Consider the following 24,765-nt stretch of genomic DNA (forward strand, 5'->3'; position numbering starts at 1 on the left):
ACTAATAAATTTTATTTTCAGAATGAAAATAAAATCACCATAAACTCACTAACTAATATATTCCTTATATTAAAAATGTTAAGGGCACAAGTCAGTGCTAAGTCAAAGGTAAACTGAAACTCTGTAAATAATTTTAAAAGAAATTCTAGCCAAAGAGATTGTAAGACAAAATCTTCGGGAGATAAAGAATATTAGTCATGTCTACACTTTAAGAACTTTACATGGTGGGGGGGGGACAGATACCAGCAGAGAAGAAAATTACCTATGGCTATCTTTTTAAAGACTATGCATATTTTTCTTATAATTAGCCCATAGTGTCAACCAAGAAAATAAAACTATTTGTTGTTTCTGAGAATATAAACCAAAGAGAACCTGAACTACAGTAATCCTCTTTTGGCTAGCAGACTTTATTAACTTACAAACATCAAAATTTACAATAGTACACTGAGGTAGTAGATTCATGAGTTCAAGGCCAACCAGAACTACATAGTGAGAGCCCTGTTTCAAAACGCAGTTTTTTTTTTATAATAACTCTTCCCTTTTACAAAGATGTTAATAATTAAAGTACAAGTTTCTTATGTTGCTTATTCAACTAACTCTACAATAAATACACAAAAAATCAATAGTACTGTTTCTACAATACTGCTTTCATAGTTTAACTTTGATTATATTAATATTATTCTTAAAAATCTCATGAATATATTTGATAAAATAATATTCCTAGGAAATAGAGAAAAGAAAATAAAGAATCAAGAATGTAGACTGAAGAAATACTTATCCTAATACAAAGTTTAAACAACCTTGCAGAAATCAAATATTCCCTTCTCCAGCACCACAGTAAAAATCCTTTTTTATTTTGAGAAAGCAACTATTTATTTACACGGTGACTTTTCTTTCGCGGCTTTCACCTGTTCCTTTTGCTAAGACAGCCTTCTAGCACCATCGTTTACAGACTCCTTTTGTCACACAGAGTCAGGATCAGAACAGTTATATTGCTTGAATCCATAGCTGTCCCTGCATTAGTTTTATCAGCCATGCTAAACAAGTGAATTCAAGTTCTACTACCTGGAATACACAAATGGAGGGACGAGCTGCAGTCCAGACACGCAAATCACATATGGATTTTGTAGAAATACTCATTTCGCCGTAACTGTTTCTTTTATGCTACTGCTACTCCCAGACTTTGTTTTGAATTAAATTTTTCAACAGTGAGTATTCAATGAAATGAATCTTTATATCTAATAACACTAATACTTTTCTAATATTTATAAAGCACTATAACTCACACGATTAAATTTATTTGTATACTTACAGTAGGATTTCCAAACAGGAGGCCTATATTCATCAGCATCTGAAAGAACAAACAGATTTATATTACTGAATATATGTTAAGCAAGATGTTTAATCTTTAGTATATATGGTTGAGTTCTATTTGTCCTAGGTATTATGCTAGGCACTAAAAGATATTGAAGATTTTTAATCTTTGTTCTTTCTTGCAATACAGTTTTATGACACTGTTCAAAGGGAAGTTAATGTATTTATTCAACTGCTTATCATAAAAATTATGATTAGTATTTGCTGCTAGAAAGCTCATTTCTCACAACCACTGAGGTAAGAGTCAATGGTCATTTTTTTGTGGGGGAGAGTTTAACAATTATTCCACTGAAAGCTCCCTGAAACTACTGGATTTTTTTTTCAAGCAAACTGACCAGAAAATTTTATTCTCCAAAAATACCAAGTATTTCTCTGTTTTTACCCATTACATTTGGAGGAATCCCATGTAATTGGTCTAACATGAAGAGAAAAGAGCAACAGGGTAAAGACTGCGGTCTTCGTGTGTCCTGGACAATCAACCTCAGGAAATGAGAAACACTTCCGTGGTAGTGTCTCCAGGGAACCACAAAGAACCGCAGGCAAACATCTGCTCTTCGAGGCCATTTCCCTCCCTCTGCTTGAGTGTGGACAGGAGGCAGTGTGAAGAAGCAGAAGACAAACACGGAAGGGAGGTGGAGTAAGGGGAGTAAGGGAAGGCAATCACAGCTAAGGATCATTTGGGCAGGTAAGAGCCCAGTCTGCAAGACTATAGCTAAATCAGCACACGCATTATGTTTCGGGTATGGAAAGCTTTAGCCAGCTACATCACCTAGCTCTGTTGGCATTTAAAATGACCAGTTAAGAAACCCAGTCCTAAAAATCTTGGTCCAAGGAGGCAAGAAAAATCCAAAGCTTACTGAAAAAAATGACATGAACCTCAAGTAAATCAGTCACAGAATCAAAACACTCACAACCCTCCATTCCCAAGCATTAAAATACAACCTCACGCTCTATTAGTGATGTGTTATCATAAACCATACAAACACTGAGTCAGAGGGACACACAGCAAGACATTAATAAGACATATAAGAAAACAATGGGAAAAGTCTGCTTTAAAAAGTTAAAAAAAAAACCACTCAATAAATAAGACAGCAAATACAATTGCTTCTCATTATCACTAACACTGAATTTTGAAACATACGGAACCACTGCTCTTATGTGAAACAGATTCCTGTGCCTCAGTCATGACATTTTCAGCAATTGGTATCTAACCTTAGTTTTATGTATTTTCCTTTAGCAACATCTTATTTAGTAACCTACTATGGATTTAACATCTAATTGACAGCCAACAGCACTATAACTCTTGCCATAAGTTTATCTAACACATGTATTTTTTCCATGAGATGCACTATAGTCTTTTTGCATTTGAGGAACATCAGATAGAACTGCAACACTAGCTAGGGGGGCTCTTTAAACAGCAAAATCACCACCACCACCGCCACCACCACACATGGCATTAAATAGATCACAAAAAGGACACTTTGAGGAGCTGAAAGGAGGAGCTACAGTTCAACCACAGCTGGATACAGGCACGTCACAAGACTTGAATTTTTCACTGCGCACTGAATAATTTGCAAATGACCTAAAAAATGCCGCCCAACATTTGTTTCAGGGTTACAAAGAAATACTAACAAGTAGGTAAATTTATAAATATGCATGTAAATAATGAAGATTGATGTAAAGTAATAAACAATTACTTAGGAAAACACTCAGTTTAGGTGAACTTGCCCAGCGATAGGAAAAAGTACAGACAAAATATGACCTTGGTGAGAGCTGATATGTATATATAATATTTCCTCTGCTAGGGTGTGTATGTATGTTGTAAGGGTTAATTTTTTTTTTTTTGGTCTTTTTCGTTTTTATCGATACTAAGGATTGAACTCACGACTGCCTGCTTGCAAGGTAGGCACTTATGCCGCTGAGCTAAATCCCCAGCCCCTGTAAGGGTTAATTTTATTGAACTTTGTCTGAATAAAAAATCATAATAGACTTATTTATACATTTTTTTGGTACTGGGGACTGAACTCACAACCTCACACTTGTCAGACAGGTGCTTTTGCCACTGAGCTAAATTCCCAGCCCTTGTTTATATATTTTTAATACTAGGAAAATTTTTTCTGTAAACACTGAAGTCATTTTATAATTTCACTGATATACAAATCCTACAGAGTGGTCATTGATTGATTCAGAGTTTATAAAAGACAGGGTAAAACTATACCCTTGAGACTCACGTATGGTCCACGCATGCCTCAGCTTCCCTGCCATGCGCCAAAGCACAAGATAAAGTGATCCACCCATTAAAGGGGCAACACTGTGTGCAGTCAGACAGGCAGTGGACACTCAACTGGACAGGGACTCTTGTGTAGTAGAGTTTAACCTGGCCACAGAAGTGAACTGCTTTTTGCCCTTGGCAAAGATAACCTTTTCCTGAGACTAGCCAGAGTAACAATGAGATTTAGGATGGGGCTTTTGGGTAGATAGTAGTTTATCAAACAGAAGGGCAACCCATCAGCCACAAGAATGTAATTTAACCCCAATATAAGCTCTCAGTACTTTGCGTGGGAGAGTTTTCCTAGTTGAAAGCATTTCCCGTGTATTGTCGCCCAAAAATTCAAGAAGAGTAGGTGTCCTGACTCCACAAAGATAGGACAGAAGCTCTACTTAGGTTATTCTCTTGGACTCTGAATATGTGTGTCTTCCCATGGGTAAATTTAATCTGTCTTGCGAGTCCCTTAAGGAGCTAGAGACCTGGACTATAGTTTAGGAATGCCCCCACCAGCTTGCAGTCAAGTATCCGAAGTTCAGAGGTAAGGGAAGTCTGGAGAATTATGCCTCTTGCTTTGTATCTGGACCTAACTCTTCTTTGCAAATCCTGTGCAAAGCATGCACAGGGCCTCCTGGAGATCACTACAACTTTAAAGAAGGTAACAGACAAATAGGTCAATACTTAAAAAGTCCTGACTCTAAGGAACTATGTTCCCAGCGTGAGCCATGGTCTCTTAGAGAAACATCAACTTTTATTTGCTGTGACTGTGACTTTGATAATGTTATTACCTCTCTGATGAGGGACTGGCATTACGAACTGAGTGCAAGGCATCATGGATGCTAATGCTAAGCACTTACTGTTTCACTCAATTACATCCCTGGCTCCTTTAAATTTTAAGACAAAGTTTCTAGGCTAGCCTCATATTTATGATCCTCCTGCCTCAGCATCCCAATTAGTTGATATTATAGGCAGGTACTACCACACTTGGCTTTAATTTCTTCATCTAGAAATGGAACCATGGTATCATTAAAAATGGGAATAGTAAAAGCAGTTTTTCTTTGAGAATTAAGATTAGGTATTACATACAGTATAAAACACCTTGCATGTAGGAGACCTTATAAATAAGCAGTTTCTTCCACCATCCTCAAAAGTGCTTACAAAACACAGTATTACTACATAAGCCTCAAGACACTGTTAACGATCTAAGTCCTATATTCTTATTTTTTCTCAACTCTACACGGACTGTATTATAAAAGATATCATTCAAAATACTACAGATCACAAATCACATAGTCACACAAAGTTAATATTTAGTGAACAGCCAAGAAACATTGGGAGAAAAGTATGAGTCTAATGTAAGAATAATTTAATTATTAGTGACATTTCAGACATAATTTGAGCTCTAAACTTTTTTCTACTGGGGACACAGTAGTGGTTGCCAACCATTCACAAAGCCTTGAGTTTGATTCCCAGCACCACAACAGATAAGTAAACAAAAGTGTTTTCCTAGCAATCTATTTTTTGCTGGTTGTGTAAACTAGAACAAGTCTCCAGAGAGCAATTGGTAATATGTACAATAAGCTTCAAACAGTATCTAATAGGTGTTAACTGAGATCGCTTTGAAGAAGTACACTTAAAAACTGTGACATTCCTTCTTGGTTAGAGGCAAGAATCTTAGATATCAAGCTTAGGTTAACTCTGAGAGCAAAGCTGCCTGACAATTCCCGTAACTGGCAAAGGGCAAGTGTCTGGTGTCCTGAGGACTGGGAACAGGCGTGGCCAGCACTGGGAGGGCAAAGTCCAATGGCTCAGAGCAGCCTCAGCCTCTTCATAGGCAGATTTATTTGCTAAAGTCTGAGAGTCTAATTTTCTAGAACCTTAATCTCCTTTGGAAAGAGAAAACATTCCTGAGATTTAAAATTAGAGGTTGAATCAAATTCCCTGGCAAGAAGAGGCATGGACATGCCTGACACAAAACAGTCTGGAAGAAAGACTAATTGAAAATGGTGGCTTGGGGTCCCACAGTGCTGACTTTGGGGTTGACTAGGTAGGACAGTTTTTGGCACAGCCTAAAGCAGGATCAGAAGTGTCCCTTACCTCCTCAGTCTCCCTGGTACTGAACTACGAATTCAAAAAATGAATGTAGAACACTGCAAGTCTGGCCCTTCACTGGGGTCACAATTGTGACCCCACCTGCATTCTAACATAGACATCCTACAAGCAAACACCGGTCAACAACAGCACAGGGATGCTCTTCTACACTGATAGAAAATAACAAGAAGGAAGGGAAGTTACGTGCTATTATACTGAGTTTTCTTGCTGGCATCTGGAAGAAGGACCCCTCTGGGACTAAGGACGCCTGCAGGGGCTCAACTGTAGGGACGCAGGCTGCCTAAATAAGATACTGAGCTATCTGCTAACTAAGTGGGAGTTCCTTGTGGAAACTCTGAAACTCTGAGAATGATTAATTTAAGCCACGATTTCCTTGGCATAATCAGGGTACAGAGTAAAGTGGGGCAAGTTACAGTTCAGCTATTTAATTAAAGGGGAAAGAAGAAATCGTTTGTTCTTTTAGCAGAGTAGTACCTTACCAAAAAAAAAGTTATCAACAGACAATGAGCACCAAAAGTCTGTTCTTGGCCTCAGCCAGAGGTCTCAAGGGCTCTGGTTGCCTCTTTTGAATTCTGTCAGAAAAGCCACCCAGACCCAGAGTCTTCTCACTAGGGCACAACTGTCAACGAGAGCTAGACTTGTGGGCAGCTACTTAAAATGACCTTACCATGGGACGGCTGAGCATAAGGAAAATAAGAGACAACCTACAAAATGGGAGAAGACATTGTGAACCATACGTCTAACATAAGATTCATATACAGAATATACGAAGAACTCATGAGATTTAACAGCAAAAACCCAAACAACTCAACTGAAAAAACAGGCACCCAATCCAAAGAGCCTTTTCTCAAAAGAAGGCTTATAAATGGTCAATAAGTACATGAAAAAATACTCTTCCACACTAACCATCAGGGAATCAAACTCACAACTATTTCACTTCATTGAAAAGCAATGAACTGGGACTGGGGATTCAGCGCCTGCCTTGCAAGCAGGCAGTACTGAGTTTGATCCCTGGTACCGGTAAAAATACAAAAAAAACCCAAAGGAATAGAAAAGCAATGAACTAAAAATCACTGGTATTAGGTAAGGTCTAAAAAGAGGGCAGGGCAGCTTCACCTCCAACCATGGGGAAAGTTAGAACCTAAGTTATGCTTCAGACATTCTCTCCTCTGTGATACACTGCAAAATTCTACAGCAATACATAAAGTGTAAGAAAAAAATTAATAAAACTTCATCAAAAACAAAGAACAAGGAGTTCACAGTGTAAACTTATGAGAACTTATGAGTTTTTTAGTGCTGAGTAAAATTACAGATAAGCCTTAAATTCAAATTTTAATAAATGAGAGATATGTGTGTATATATTTTTATGCATGTATATAATGGGGGAGACTGGCAAGGAGAGAGAATATGAAGAACCACAAAGGTGGATACTAAACGAGTAATAGGCATTAGTGGCACATACCTGTAATTGCAGCTCTTGGAGGCTGAACAGGAGGTTTTTTGAGATCAAGTCCAGTCTAGACTACATAGCAAGATCCTGACTCATAAAACACAAAGGCAAGGAGAAAGGGAGGGAGAGGGGAAGGGGTAAAAAGGAGAAGGAAAGGGCAAGAATAGTAGTGATATCTAGATTTAGATTCATTAGATTTCTCATATTAACGACCAGAGCACAGTATTTTTTTTTTTTTTTTTAAACCGGTACCGGGGATCGAACTCACGACTGCCTGCTTACAAGGCAGGTGCTTATGCCGCTGAGCTAAATCCCAGCCAAAGCACAGTATTTTGAGCAATGATTTTCTCAGTTCTCTTAGCAGTATTGTTGGGTAAAACCCATCACACAGAATAATGTGGCCTTGGGGCATTATTCTCTTCCAGAACCAGGAAGAGTTTTTCTAGTGGTGGGAGTGTTTTTTGTTTTTTGGGTTTTTTGGTAGGAGGAATACACATATTTGTGTGTATTTTTTTTTTTTTTTTTTTTTGGTCTTTTTCATTTTTACTGGTACCAGGGATCGAACTCACGACTGCCTGCTTGCAAGGCAGGCGCTTATGCCGCTGAGCTAAATCCCCAGCCCCATTTGTGTGTATTTTTGAATGAATGAATATATTTGCGCTGACTAAAAAAAAAAAAACTACTTTAAAAAGTGTTTAGTACTTACAAGACCAAGAAAACATGGATTCAGATAGTGTCCCTTAATAAATACCCCTTGAAGCTCTGGTTGGCTTGGGCTCCAGAAATCAATCTACTACCAGAGAACTCCTATTCCCGGGCGAGGTGCAGATCACCTCAAATCAGCAGAAGCACGTCTTTGGGTCTGCGGTCTCTGGCTCTGGGCGTGTGTGTGTGTGTGTGTGTGTGTGTGTGTGTGTGTGCGCGCGCGCGCGCGCGCGCGCAAGTGTGTTCTGCTCTCAGTACTGACCCTGCTGAATGTCAAACATTTATTAAGGAAAACGGAACAATTTTTAAATTAAATTTTCTGTTAATTGCTAGAACAATGTGTGTCAAAATCTCATCTAAATACATTTTTACATACACTATCATGTTTATGAAAAATAATTCTAATTTTATTGCTTTTTTTTTTTTGAAACTGGGGATCAAACTCATGACCTTGTGCCTGCTAGGCAGGCGCTTGTGCTGCTGAGCTAAAAAAGCAATAAAAAGGGGCTGGGGATTTAAAAATTTAAACATATAGATTTATATGCAACTCTGCCTACAATCTGCTGTTTTTTCTCAAAATATTAATGTTTTCAGAATATCCATTTTTCCTTTAAATATTAAAAGTTAAGATATTTATCTGTGCCTTTAGTCAATAATTTTTTAAAATCCCTAATAAAATATATTTAAAACAATATCTTGACATAATTTTACAACAGTAGAACTACTTAGGAAGTACTCAAAAGTGTTCATTTGATTAAAAAGATTAAATCTACTTGTAAATTTCACTAAATGTCTTAATTTTTTTAGATTAAAGCATTATCTGGTTGAATAAATCTGGCTCTTTCCAACTAGACTCTATGTACTTCCAGTATACCTAAGGTGTTGTTAAAAATGAATCATCTTTGAATCAGCTAGGGATTTAGCTAAGTGGTTTAAGCACCTACCTGGCAAGTGTGAGGTTGTGAGTTTGATCGCTGGTACCAAAAAAAAAAAAAAAAAAAAAAAAGACTCATCTTTGAAAACAACGAAAATTATTTCTTTTCATCACATATAGTATTATGTACTATTATATATTTATGTCTATGCTTTCTTTGGTTTGGAGCAACACTGCATCAAGTGCAATTTAAATCTGCTCATCTTTCTATATTAAAAGATTAGCAATTCTTCCTAAAGCAGACTGCAATGTTAAAAGTAAGCTATTTGTTGCTTTAGGCTCAAACCAAAGGCTTTTACAACTTTTAAACAATATGATGGATTTTCTCAAAAAGGAGCCAATTGGGTATTAAATGAAATTTACTGACTTACGAACACTCAAAAATAAAGGAAGCTAGGCATGGTGGCACCTGTAATTCCAGCACTCAGGTTGAGACAGGACAAATTCAAACCCAACCTGAACAACTTAGTGACACAGTAAGACACTAACTCAAAATTATTCATTTTGTGTTTTCATGTTTATCGGTAAATTTTAGATATACTTAATAAGAATCATCATAGAGAATTTGTAACTGTACATGATATATCTTGTTTCTTTTTTTTTCCTATTCTCCTCCCTTCCCATCAACCTCTCTTTCCCTCTTTATTTACAAAAGTTTTGTTTCTTTTCCTTCTGTTCTTTTTTTTTTCCTCATCTCTTCTTTCCTTCCCCGTCCTGAAAGCTCTGGGTTCAACCTCCAGTACTGGGGAGGGTGGAGGCAGTCTGTACAAGTAATATTTAAAGTATATTCATTTTGGATTTACCTCTGGCTTAAAAATTAACAATTTTGATATCCATTAAAAAAGTATTTACCACGGATATAGCATTTCTTCCCTTCAAATGAAGACACACCTTTCTACCAACTGGCAAGAGGCTGCCTTATCGTTTTAGTCCAAAAAATGCAAAGCATTAATGCTTAATCTTCACCTGTTGCTGTCCTGTTTCTGTCCAAATTTGGACACACCAAACTAATGACATGCTTATGACCACAAAACTCTTCTGCAATAAGTGATCCTTAAAGTATATAAATGATAAACACCAAACAAGTATTGTTAATAGGTAAATATCACAAAGAAAACAACCAAGTTCTTCAATCTAAAAGGAATATATTTACTGGAAAACAAAAATTCACAGGAAAAATAAAGAGGCTCATGAAAACATACGTAATTCAAAATTAAAGAGGAAGTAAAAAATGAGTTTTGCTAGATTTCTAGATACTTCATATCCTAACTAAACTTTTTTCCTTTTCCAAATGTGGAAATAAGGCATTTAAACAGATAATTAAAATTCACCCTACAAAGTCACAGCCAAATCAGGTCAAATTCACCCTTAGAAGCAACAAAGTCATTTAAAATGTTCCAAGTTGAAAACTGGTGTGTCATGACTCAATTGTGACAGAAATAAACTATTTTTAAACCAAAGATAATTATTTATAATTCTTTAGAGAATAATGACCCAGAATTGTTAATGTATGGGAAAATACTTCTCAGACCATGGTAACTATAGTGCTCACATGTAACTTCATCAAAGGTCTACAGAAGCAAGCACTCTGCAAACGCAGTTCTCAACGCTTCATGAACCCACTGCCTGGCTAAACAAAGCCTCCTAAGTGCCATGGAAGCCAGCTTGGAAGCCTCCTTCTAAAAACAAGCATGGCCTTTTATTCAGACCTAAGCAAAGCTTCCTCTCTCCAGCTTGGCAGACCCAGCAAACAGACTACACAATCAGCCCTTCTACTCACACAAATCTTGTCCCTCTGCTCTCAGAACAAAAGAGCTACAGGAACAGGAAATGGTCACACAACTCAATCCCAAGGCAATGGCTCGCATTTTTTCTGACCTACTATTTCTTTGACACAGAAGACACATCTCTGGGGTTTTCTGTTTAAAGGACTTGATAATTCCTGATAATATTTTCCTAACATGCTGGTATATTTACAGGAGCTCCTCACATCTACCCACAGAATTTTTTTCTGGATATTTTCTTTTATTTTTAATTTTTAAATTTTTATTAGTATGTATTTACAGCATATAATGATTACATTCATTGTGAGAAATTAGCACTTGTACATAATACATTTCAATTCTCTATTCTCCTTTCCCTCTAATCCCTTTAATTTTTTTTGCCAGCATCAGATTAATTTGTCTTTATCAAATTAATTATCATAAAGAGATTAATAGCCAGACTAACAGGCAAATAGCCATATATAAACATATGCAACAATTATACTAAATCAAAGTATACTTTTAGATGCATCAGCCAGGTTGCAATTCAATAACTTTTTTCTCTTTTTTTTTCCTATTGTCTGTTTTATTTTGCTCTTTATTTATACATTGAGTTTTTCATATAAGAGAAACCATGAAATACTTAACTTTGTGTGTCTGATTTACTTCACTTAACATTATGGTCTCAAGGTGCACCTGTCTTCCTACAAATGATTCAAGTTTATCCTTCTTTATGGCAGAGTGATATTCCATTGCATATAAACACTGTATTTTTTTATGCATTCATGTGTTGATTGACCTTTAGGTTGCTTCCAAGATTTAGCTGTCATGAATTGTGCTGCTATAAACAAGTATATGCATGCAGCACCATAATGTTTCTTTTTTTCTGGGGGGGGGGGAGTACTGGGAATTGAAATCATGACCTCGTGGTACCCAGACAGGTACTGTGCCACTGACCTATATCCCTGGCACATGCATCACTATACTATGTTGTTTTTGACTATTTGGGGAAGATCCACAAAAGGTGAATGGCTGCTACCCACATAATTTCTAAAATGGAAGTTCAAGTAGAGATGAGCTACAGCCAAGTACAGGTATCTCAATAACATTTCAGCATTTCCAATGGGCTCTTTGGGACTTTGTTGGGTAAGCAAAAACATTCACCTTTAATAATATGATGAACTTCCTGAAATTCTTTATGCCAGAAAATAGAGTAAACACACAAAATTCAATGCCAATGAAGTATACCCATTCTACAAAACTATCTCACAGGTCTAAAATTAAAATTCAGTAAGCTTAAAATTTTTTAATTCTTTGTAATTCATCCTTAAAAGAATATACATGTGTATCTTAAACATATATGAATATATTTCCCAAAGGCAACATTTTCTGGATATTAAAAATGTAATCCCAGGAATACTCTATACAGAATTTCTTTTTAAAATAAATATAAGTTCTGGAAAATAACCAGCTAAAACTATACTCTTACTGGTGAGCATCCTAGGCAGTTTTCTAAGAATTATAACTCAGTTATCTCAAATGCCCTCACCTCCTTCAGCAGACACAATACGTATCTCCCTTGCTCTTTTCTTAAAGGAAAAAGCTCAGTGTTCTTCTTACTGTTCATTCATTGGGGCAAATTATTCCAAACCCAAGCTTCTCCCACACTCAAAACAGTTTTGTAGCAACGACCCACCTGAACAAGAATCTTGCCCTTAGAAAAGTAATATACAATCGCATTCTCTAGGAATAAGCAATAAATTGTATGATTTAATAACACATTCACAATAGGATACCCCAACTGATGACAGCCAATATATCATTTTGCCAGGGAACATTAAAACCTTTCAAAGTTTTCCTTATATCACTGTATTCTAGCTTTACTGAGACAGAGTGACATGGGCTCAGAAAATAGTATGTTTTAACTCTTCTACGAAATCTTATGGAGAATAAGAGAGATAAAAATTCCTACTACTAATACTTTGACATCACAAGTATTCCCCATCTTATAGTAATTTCCAAATACATTTCAATTGAACGTCTCTCAGAAAACCACTCACTTCCTAAGGGGAAAATGAAAACTTCTCTGTATTTTGCAGAATTCATCTGCAGAGCCAAATGTGGAGTAAGGCACACAGTTGTAAAGAAGAAAGCAAAGTCAGATATGGAAGTAATATTGTGTCAACCACAATGAGCATGGTAGGATACTTCTAAGCACAGGGTGACTGTCCCGAAGTATAATAAAATGTTCAGCATAGTTTAATTAACTATATTTTGACTACACACATGACAGTATAGGCTGCCAAGACACAAAACCTCTTCGGAAAGGAGGACCTCCAGGCCCATTTGATACTTGTTTTTTTCTTCAAAAAGATAACCATGACATCACAGATCTGGGGTGTGGTGTCTTTTGCTGACAGCTGCATCCAACAAGCCTAAAATAAACATGTAATGGATTGTCTTAAGAGAAGTTCCTGCAACGTAGGCACATAAGGAGCACTAAGTGGAATTATAGCAGCAACAAAAGTCCATGTTTTCTCAACTATGAAATCCAAATGCCTTGAAATGTGAAAGTATTTTTATAACTCATTTGGCAGCAAACCCTGGTCTGACTAAAACCTGAAACTATTTTTGTAAGTCTTTATTATTCATTTGGTAGCAAAACCCTCACCTGAAAGGATGTGAGAATAGTCTCTACCCCACGGAATGTAATCATTCATTTCTCTGCAAAAATATTAATGAGTAATTACAGAGTAACACCTCAGATAATCCTGGGGGTATGTTATAAAATACACCACATACATATATGAAATTTATTACCCTTCTAAAATTTGGAAAATCCTGAATTCTAACAAATGTCTGATCCTCAGGGTTTTGGATAAGGAATTATAGACCTGCTCCTGTTGTTAATATTTACGATCATGTTAAAACACAAGTCAGAGTGGAAAACTAAGCAAGCAGCTCCCCTCCCTGGTAAGTGGCTGTAGTGTAGCAGACTTCCGCCCTTCTAGGGGAGAACCACCAGCAGCTCCTGAGATCCGCGCCATGTTGGAACTTAGGACACTGGGAAGCCAAGCAAGCAGCTCCCCTTCCTGTTAAGTGGCAGCAGTGTGGCAGACTGCGGCCCCTCCAGGGTGAGAACCACCAGTGTCTCCTGAGATCCGCGCCATGTTGGAACTTAGGACCCTGGGAAACCAAGCAATAGCAGCTCGCCTCCTGGCTAAGCAATAGTGAACCTACCGGTGCATGGCCTAGAGTCCAACATCCCACTTCCGCTACCCCACTCCCCTGTCCATCTCCTACTTCCCTCCCATCTCCCTCCCCTCCCCCCTTAGCAAATAGGAACCAGAAATCTGAGCATCTTTTAGGAGGTTAACCATAGCAAATAAGGATTTCCTTCTACCATCTCTTTGAAGGCAAATATTTTTATTACCGTTTTACTTTATTCTGATTAATGGTACTGCTCTATTCAGTATTCTGTTTTAATAAGTTCTATAATGTTTTGTATTTCATTTTATTTTGATATATGTGATTTGAAAGAACTACTACTGTAAAGATAACAAAATATACTGTGATACCTGTTATCCCGGTAACCTGCTGTGAAGTTCTGTACCAATTTCACTACACTGTCTCAGTTAGCTTTATTCTGTCTTGTTCTGTTGTACTTTACTACTTTCAAAATACAACATAAAATTAAATTTTTAAAAAATCAGAACATGTCATTCCACTGGATTCTCATAGAACAAAAAACAAACTTTCTACAAAGATTGTCACTCAAAGGGAACCATAATATTGGTATTACTGGAAATTTGCTAGAAATGCAAAATTGTAAGACTCAGTTTCCATCTATCAATCAGAACCTTCACTTTTAGGACACTGAGTAATAAATGTATACACATACTCATCTTTCAGAAGCACCAACCTTAGCTGATCCATCTTCCTCACCTTGGTGAGTCCTCTACTTCTCACCTTCTTACCCACTCTACTCCAGCCTCTTTGGTTTTCTTCACCAGACACAAGACACACACTTCACCCAGCTGTGTGTCAGTCTGAAATGTCTTCTTCCCCAGGGATTTCTCTGCCTTGCTCCTTGCTACGTGCTTCAGTTCTAATCATCTAAAAAGTTCAAAATTCTTGGTGCTGGGGATTTAGCTCAGCAGCATAAGCCCCTACTTTGCAAGCACATGGTCATGAGTTCAATCCCCGGTATTGATTAAAAAAAAAAAGTTCAAAATTCCCAGTATTCTATATTCTCCTTTGTATTTATCATAATCTAAAACAATATATATTTAACCAGTTTATGTTCTTTTTTTTATTTCTGTCTCTACTAGACCGTATGTTGGATGACAATAAGGATTTTTATAACCATTTTTCCACAATGCTTAGTGCCCAGAACAGCAATTTTCAGTGCTGTCTATGGACATTTGTGGGTCACTGAGCATCATAAAGTCAAAACATTTCCAAAGAAGTTATTTGCCTTTTTCACCATCTTGACATTTGCACTGAGGGTGTAGAAGTGACGGTGAGAAAAGCTGCTCACAACCCAGCCCAAAACAAAGTATTAATTGCCACTAACAGGATTAATGGCAACTGTATTTCTTCACCATCACACACTTACAGTTAAAAAATAATAATGTCTAGGTCATCTACAAGTATTCTTGATGAAGCAGTTAAAAAAAACTAGTATTTTTATTAAATCTTGACCCTTGGGCATGCATCTTTTTAATATTCTGTGACTGGGGTGATAAGGCACATCACTAGATACCAAGTATGAAGGTTATCTTGAAGAAAAACATGTATGAGATCAGAGCTTTGAGCCAAAAACTGAAAATTTCATAAACACTATTTCACTTGAAAGAATGACAAACTATGACTAATCAGACGTGGGTATTTGATAGATATTTTCTTGAAAATGAATAAAGTAAGCTTGTCACTCCATTGAAAATAACTGACAGTATTTATTGCCAGTCATGAAATTCATGCTTTCAAGTAAAAATCAGAATTTGAGGAAATTTTTATTCACTACCATGAGTTTGACAGATTGTTAATATTTAAAGACCTTTCCAATGAGATCAATGGTGGTATTAAAAAATATGATTTTAAATATTTATATCATGTGTTAACCCTAGATTTGCTTAACTAATCTGTTTGAAATGACTATGGCATGACAGTATAATAGCATATACTGGTAAAAAGATCCAGTCAAATATAAGACAAACTGACGGATTTTAATGCAAGAGTACAAAGTACTCACTGATAAGGTTTCTGAGTCAACATTGCAAATAACCTTTAAGAAACTACCAGTTGGGAGCTGGGGATTTAGCATAAGCGCCTGCCTTGCAAGCAGGCAGTCGTGAGTTCGATCCCTGGTACTGATAAAAAAAACGAAAAAGACAAAAAAAAAAAGAAAAGAAAAGAAACTACCAGTTGTTTCCACGTGTGGTGATGCACATCTATAATCCTAGCACTCAGGACACTGAGATAAAACTGGCTTGAGTTTGAGGCCAGCCTGGATACAGTGAGACCCTATATCAAAAAGAAACCAAAACACAAAAAAGCTATCAGTTGTCAAATTTCAGTGTAACATCAAAAACAATATTTGCAACTACTTGAAAAGATTAAAAGTTTCCTCTTTTCCAAATACATATCAGACCAGACTTTCTTCATATGCCCCAATCAAAACAATTTTTGCAAAAAAAATGATTGCAAAAATTAGAATCCACCTTTTTAAAGTTAGACATTAAAAAGGCTTTAAAAAACATAAATGAACATTATGCTTCTATGTGTGTGTGTGTGTATATATATATATATATATATACACGAACACTATGCTTCTCACTTTGTATGTGTGTGTGTCTTCTTTTTTTTTTTTTTAAAGAGAGGGTCTTGCTAAACCGCCCAGGTGGGAATCAAACTTGTAATCCCCCAGCCTCAACCTTCCTAAGTATTGCCTTGGAACATGTGTACCACACCTGGTTTGCTCTTCTCAGTATTTTAAAAAAATATTTTTAAATGTAATTAAATTTCATAAAATATGTTATTTATGCCAACATGTGATAGGTTTACATTTTTAGTTAGCTGGTATTTAATTTCTCAATTTTCATTTCAAATACATTAAAAAGCAATAAACACAATTCACATAAGCAAATGATCCACAGGGTTCTCAACACTATTTAAGAGTACAATGAGATGAAAAACTTTGAGAATCACTAGCCAGAAACAATACCTACTACATAACAGTAAGTTTTGTTGAACTGAACACTTCTAATGTGCAAGGCTCTTATTAAATGATTTTATAATTACTATTTTGTTTGTGCCTCAAAACCACCTTATAAACTGTGCCTTCTACTATAATTTTAAAGTACTTGATATCAAAGCACAAACTACCACTTAAAAGTCCCCAGCAGCAGAGTCAGTAGTTAGATCTCACAGCTTCAGATCTCACACACATAATTGCTACTGATGCAGCAATGTAATAAAGGCACGCTACGTTAGAAATGAGACAAACAGTACAAATCCAGGAGACTACAACTACTAATATCAAAGCAGTAACAAGGGACCAAAATACAGAGTCAAATGAGGGGGACTCATGGGAGAAAAATCTAAGGATCCTCCCGGAACAGAATAAAATCCAGAACAACTATTCATAAGTACATTCTGATGTCTGAGGAAGTGTTTCAGGTGTTTACAAAGGTCCACCACTAAGCTAAAGAAGGAACAAAACCCTGAGGTATCTACTTCTAGGCCAGTTTCCAAGGACAGCAGAGAGAAGCTGGTATCCCTTATGTTCAAGTCCATTCATGATGCTATTAAAGTACCGTTACTATTGGTTTCCTTGTAGTTCAAATTTGAGCATAAGCCACATTAAAATTTTGAGGATATTCTCTTAAACCTAAAGAATGCCCACCTTATTAAACCTATCAAGTCTAAAAATGCCTCCTTAAGCTCCCATACAGGATAACATCCTCACATTTCATTATCTTGACTGGCTTAATGACAAAGGACACTTACTGTCTACAGTTTATGAAAGAGTTCTTCCTATAAGGTCACGAATAGCAATGCCTTCCCAACTTCAAACTCTCCTAAGCCAAAAAGTCTCACTGGAATATGCAGATATACTTTGCATAATCTTGAAATTCCTACTTCCTGCAGTATTTAAACTCTGAGTCACTTCTGCTGGGAGTGATTTAAAAATGAGTGATCCAACACTGCGAAGAAAAATGATGAAGTGGGTGGCAGAGCAGCAGTCATAGTTTTTGTAATGTAGCATTCAGACAAACAAAGTTGGGACAAAGAAAGCAAGATTTTGAAACAGTTCTCATTCTAAAAAAGAAAGAGGCAGGGAAGCCATAAAGAAAGGTTACTAGAGTGCACATCTATGTGCAGTGTGTTTGGGGTTGAAGCTACGAATTACCATGTGAGGGCTTTAGCTATGTAACCCTTAGAGAGAAAGGTGGAAAAATTATGATTCAGTTATGCAACCAGAAGACTAGGAATAGGAAAATATACCTCTTAATATGCGTAAAATCTGTAACAATGCAAAAAATGTACTTACTAGCACATCTGAAAATTTTAGATGAAGATTCTAAAAAGTTCCTAATATGCAAGGGATGATAAATGATCAGATACTTTTTTTCTACTGTTATATTATCATTTTATATCAGTAAATATACAAAGAAAATGATGAGTTTTCATGGCTTTCCTAATGACCCAGAATAACGTAATACTGTTTGCCTTGAATTTCCTTAGTTCCTCAATAACAAATTCTGCTACACGGGGTCACTAAAGTAAAAGCCTCAGGGTTAGAAAGAAAATGCTTAATAAATGACTAAACTCACTGGTATTTTCCACAGCTGAACAAGCTTTTGTCCAGCCTCCCGGCTTTCTTCCTAGCAGTTGTGCTCCAACATATGGTATGCAGAACTATAGTGACTCAACATTTTGCTAGATCATAAAACAGAAAACATGCATATAAAACAGGTTATTAACTGTTTTAGGTTCCTTAGACAGTGTGGTTTTCTTGCCTGGTAAACTAACTGAGGCTGCTGGAAGTCTAGCCACAAAACATTTTTCTTAGAAAGGGCAGAAATCTGGAATGGAAGCTGATAAAACACACATCCAAGTCAGGGACACTATTTGCAGAAAGTCAGTCCAGGGATATTTCTAACAAGACAGACCTAAAAAAAAGTCAAAGATGAAGAAAGCCTGGGAGCTTTATATCTGGGAATGGAGGAGAAAGAATTATGCATCTTCTGCCAGTGTGATGTGTGTTTCAAGACTATGATGACCTGCATCACTAGGCCTTGCAACGCAGTGTTGAAATGTGTACATGGCAATGATAGAAACTTGCTTCTACTCAGGCTTCTAAACGTAATCTGACCTCAGGAAAGACACTTAGATAAATGAATACTAGTCATTATTGCTAACACTTCCTAAATTTGACCCATGAGGTACCTGACATCAAAGAAATTTTCAAGCAAATATATGCAGATGTGACTATTTTCACACAAAATCTTCAGATGCTATAACCTATGCTATTATACAATAATATTCCTTTTTGTCATTTTACAATTTAACATTTCCTCATAAGGTCCTGGCATTTTCAATAGGATGAATGGTGAACACAGCAAACAGCTTAACAAAAATGGGTAAGATATCAACCACACATACATATACACACATCAAGCACGGGATACAGTGGAGAAACTCAGTATTGGTTAAAACTGTATGAAGAAACATGTGACTAAAGTAATACAAGGAGTCTCTTACATAAACACAGTTAAAACTCTTCCCAGCTAATGGAAATTAGGGACAAAGACATAAACAGAATATCTAGGTAACAGAATAGCTAGAAGACCTACAGTATCTGTAAAAAGAATACAAGACATCATAAAAAAAGTTCCTAAAATGTTCTTATTGTAAATATATCACTTCTTTTATTTCCATTCCAACTTCAGGACTCAGAATACTGTGTCCATGTCACACACACTTCACACAGGAAGTGCTATAGTTCAACAGGCTTGCTAAAATGGAAAGGTGGATCATCAGCTTGCTCTTATACATCTAAATAGAGTCATCTTTTAAGTCCAAACTTCACTTATGGGCTTTCTGATGAGCAGTATCATTTGTAATTCAAAAGGCAGACTTAAGTGATTTATTTCATGCAGCTGTAAATAAGCATTTTGTTTAAAATATTGTCTGCATGTTTTATTGCACTAACATTGTTAGAATGCCCTCCAAGATGCTGAGTGCCAGGGCCTGGAAAACAAAAGGTCATTACCACTGGAAAATGAAGGAAGAGTTACCTGATTCAAATCAACATCATGCTCAAAGAAAGGATAGTAGCAGAAAATCATTTTCATGTGCTTGTAACAGTCCCTGCGACAGAATTATTTAACACCGGTAAGACTTCTAAAACTACAGTAGCATAGCATAAGAAAAATAAATTTTTATAGTCTATAACTGATAATCAGATTAAATTCTATTTTCCCATAAATGTTTAAATATCTGGTATACTCTCAAAAGGTAATGCAAATATGCTAGTAGTATGTTTTCTTGGCAACAATGAAATGTTCAAAACTAAAGGGAAGAGTAACATAATTTCAGTCATATTATCAATATATACATATATCTGAGGCTAGTTTCTTTTACATATGTACATTTGTGAAATAAATAACTTCAAAAACCTTGAATTTTCAATACATTTGCCTATAATTTTAAAGACAGTTCTCTTAATTTTCCATAGGAACAGGCTAAAAGAAATGACAAAAACATCACATGCAACTGGGGTTAATCTATTCTAGCAATTTTGTCTAACAAAGGCAGGAAATTCTATTGATTAATGTAGTATTTGCTAAAATCATAAAAATTTCTCATAAAACCACTAATGGCAAACAAACGCATCTTATTAACACCACCATTACATTCCTCTTCCGCTCAGTGGTAAAAAGCTAATACAATCTAGGGGATAAATTAGCAATTAAAAACATATACATTAATAGTATGAATTAAGTGTCTTCTCTAAAAGGAATAGGTACTGAGGACAGCTTTAATCTGTTTCTGGGTCAAATTTTCATTTCTGCAAGTTTTTTTCCTCAAGTTTTTAGTTTGAAAATATCCAAGCATATTTTAAAAAAAGCTGAAGAAGAGCACAAGTGTATCACTATGTCCTCCATGTAACTTTACTAAATGTTAACATTCTGTCTCACTGACACTGCCTCCTTCCTCTTCTATCTCTGTTAAGGGCCTGAACCATTCTCATATGATTGCAAAAGCATGACATACTTCACCTACAAAAGTTCGGCCTGGATCACTTAAAACAAGAAACTCTCCTACACAACCACAAAACAGTATCATACCAAAGACATTAACTTCTGTGTTCTGTAAAAACTGTCATCTCACTTATGATCCAGGGCCACATGCCTTTTTAACTTTTATATAAACTTTAATCCATATATGAGTAACTTACAGATATAAGAATAAAAGGATAAACAGGGCAATGGCACATGGCTGTAACCTCAGCTAGAAAGAGGCTAATACAGGAGTTCAAGTTCAAGGCCAGCTGGGCAAAACCGTGAGACCCTATATCAAAAAACAAACACAAGCAAAAAAGGGCAGTCAAAAACAATATACTAGAAATGTTAATTAAAATGTAAACATAAAAGCTTAAATTTTATTCCATATTGTTCTGTTTGGAACACACAACTAAAATAGACAGCATTCTTTGAAAGCTCACCAACTGTCATTTATGAACTGGGGACATGTTCATTTTGTAAATGCTGATTACAGGTTTCAAATACTGTAGTGCACATCTAGCTCACAGAATAGATTTTAGCTTGTCACTGCTTCTTGTTTTTTTTTTCTCTTGCACTTGTATTGTCAAAATGAAATCAAGATTTCAGAATCTGCTGCATTACAGCAGAGACCTGTAGTCTATGCTACTCTGTAGGTGATTGAGTCCGTAAGTTTGAAACCAGCCTGCACAAAACAATGAAGCCCCATTTTCAAACAAAAAAAGTTCCAAATGTCAAAAGCATCTTCATTAAATTAGTTTTCAGGTTAATAAAAACAATTAGAATGATCAATAGAGTTGTTCATTTCTACATCATCCTTTTTTATCACTTTTATACACATACTTATCTTTTGCATTTGTCTGCCACAAAATTATATCAAATATATTTTAAAACACAAACATTAGAGACAAAAAATACTGGCAGTTGTACTAATAGTGAAATTATATGGCCCAGATCCTTGCTGCAAAATAGGATTCAATGAAATCCTTCTTACGGAATAAGAATGAATGCTTACGGAATAACTACATTGAATGCTGTATTTCTCTTTATCCCTATACATATATTGTACACTGTAAGCCGATTCCTGAGTTTGATGAAAATCACCTAAGAGCGTAGGTTGGCAAACTTCTCTGAAGCGTCAGACATAAACTCCAGAGCCTTGACAGACCAAACCCTTGCTAACTCAAGGAACTGTGCTGATGTAGTAAGAAAGTAGCCACACGCAGTAAGTAAATGAGTGAGTGTGGCTTTTTCTAACCAAAACAGACTGGCTCTTCAGCCCCAGGCTGTTAAATCATCTGACAATCATACTGAGATTTCCTCTATATGATCACTTCAACTGTCACCATTAGGGTCTAGAGTGCTCTCAGCTGGTCATCTTCGGCTTTAATAATTACAAAAACATCTTCCTCTTTGCCAGCGTGGGCTGAAAAATCAGTAATTCTAATTTTCCAGTTGTGTTTGATGATGCTCAATGAAAACAAAATTCAAAAAAATTTCTAAGTGCTTAAAGTGAGGAAACATTATCCTGATTTGATCCTTATTTACAGTAAACGTATAAATCTATACAATTAATTGTTTTTCAAAAAATTTTAAAAATGACAAAGATTGTGTCCTCTGGGCTTCTTCTACATATTCTTGAAGACTGGATAACACAATAAGAAAACCAAAGGAGGACATAATAGTGACCATGTATTTCACATCTATGCCTGAGGCAGGAGAATCATTGCAAGTTCAAGATCAGCCTGAACTGTACAGTGGGACCCTATCCCAAAAAGACCCCCCCCCAAAAAAAAAACCAGAAAAATTCTTTAATGTAAGTTAGATTTATAAAGGAATCTATGTAGCAACCATTAGATATATAATGACTTTTGTTTTTTAAAAAGTAAATTTTCCTTTGCTCTTTAGAAGACTTTGTAAGAATGAATTAAACTAATGAAATACTAGTCTTTGCAAATGGTTAGAAGATCCTGACAGTACCAAGAGTTCAAATATTCATCTTATACTCTTTTGTTAAAAAAAAAAAGGCCTCTAATTTTGTTTTTTTATTTAGAAGCCAATCAAGAGTCATGCACTGCTTTTGGATGTAATGCCTCCCTGATCTTTAATTTAGAATATTTCTTGCTCCTCTTTTAAATTTTTTCATGACAACACTTTTTTAAAATCTGGACCAGTTATCTTGTAGAATGTCTATATTTCGTATTTCTGTGATTACTTCCCCAGGGTTCAGACCAGGACCTGCTACATGATCTGCAAATTCTTTGTTCAAAAACTAAGAATTCCAAGATGGCAGAAGCAGAGCACTAAATCAAGAGTGGAATCCTTCTGAGGACAGAGCTCAGTGACAGTACATGTTGTCTGCTCTGAAGCAGGTTAAACAGTTTTATAAATCTATTAGGCAGGTGATGCTTCATACTTCCCTCTGCATTACATTAAAAGATAGACCATTTTGTAAAGCCTCATTCCAGGCCTCAAATTCATCTCTAACCAATTCTAGTTTATTTTGGTTCTTTCTACATTTACACTTGTCAAAATACAGCAATGGTTCCAGATTTTAAACAAATCTTTAATAAATTTATAGTGTAGCTTGTAGTTAACAATGCATAACCATGTTAAACTTTGCTTAGCATACCATCATTTATTCTTCCAGACTGAGCAAAACTAAAATGTTTTCAATATAACCTGGAACTCAAAATGACAGCCAATGACAGTAAATTAAAAGAAAAAATAAAAGCAAAACAAAAAACCCAGATCATTATTGACCAGACAAATCTCATTCATCCATCTACCCATCAAAAACATATATTAAGTGCTAACTATGGATGAGAAATGTTAAATTATTTTTTAATGACTTAAGGCACAATCCCTATACTTGAGAATTCCATAGTTTTGGGTTCAAGACAAATGTGAAATAATCAGAATGCAGTGTGAGAAATGGCAGGATAGTTGCTAATGCATACCTAAAGGAGATCCAATTTCAAGTTCAGGCTTTATCTTTTGCTCAAACTGATGAATATCCAGCATGTTCTACATATGATTCAGTGGGATTACATGAAAGGAAAAAGTACTTTGGAAACACAATTGAAGTATTATAGGAAAGTGGTATTATCATTTTTGATTATAACAACTTGTTCTTAATACTTTTACACAGAACATTTTCTTTGATAAAATACTCATGAGCAGTGGAAAGTTTTCTCAATTATATGCCAAATATTTATTTTAAAAGAATGAAAGATCAACTTACTAATATGATTCAAATAAACATCCTAGTCCTCCATTCCTTTTCTCTATAGTCAACCCAGGAACCCTATCTATGGACAGGCTCTTGTCATCTGTAAGAAATTAATATATAGGATGTACACAGAATATGGCACATCCCTGCAGAGTAATATTATGCCAAGATTTAAAATTGTTCTATACTTGAGATCTGATTCTTATTTTTCTGTGAGGGAAAGAAGTTTTAAATGCCCTGAGAATAGAAATAGAAATATGGAGGTACAAAAAACAAAACAAATAAAAAACCCACACTGAAACCATTGGCATGTTTATTATTATCTTATAATCCTTTTGTCAAAACGAAGTGTACAAAAAGAGAGGAAAAGAAAGTGCTCTAAAGGACATAACTGCATGTATATTTAAGTGTATAAGATAGGTAACCATTACTGAGTTTTATTGGATCACTGAACAGAACTGTTTGCAGTCTCACTGTTTGAATGTCTACTCTATATGCTTTAATTTTGTAACTTGAACAACTGTTTCTAAGATGACAATATGTAATCTATTAACTAGTGATTTCCTACTGTTTATTTTTTCTGAAATTCTGCATAACTTGTACCCTTTTTCTGTTTTTTTTTCTTTTTTCTCCTTAA

General features: G+C 35.8%; 1 protein-coding gene across 2 annotated transcripts in view; it reads right to left on the reverse strand.

The window, feature by feature from the left end:
* The window catches only part of Chn1 (chimerin 1), a 187,412-nt gene that overhangs the window by 142,124 nt on the left and 20,523 nt on the right, over positions 1-24,765 (reverse strand). For both annotated transcript variants that reach the window (XM_063259331.1, XM_063259332.1), the window contains one exon: positions 1,313-1,351. In XM_063259331.1, the coding sequence (XP_063115401.1) occupies positions 1,313-1,351 (39 nt within the window). The remainder of the gene's footprint in view (positions 1-1,312; positions 1,352-24,765) is intronic.

The sequence above is a fragment of the Cavia porcellus genome, unplaced genomic scaffold (genome assembly GCF_034190915.1).
Source record: "Cavia porcellus strain 051 isolate PalLab524CR breed Dunkin Hartley unplaced genomic scaffold, mCavPor4.1 scaffold_12, whole genome shotgun sequence".
NCBI lineage: Eukaryota > Metazoa > Chordata > Mammalia > Rodentia > Caviidae > Cavia > Cavia porcellus.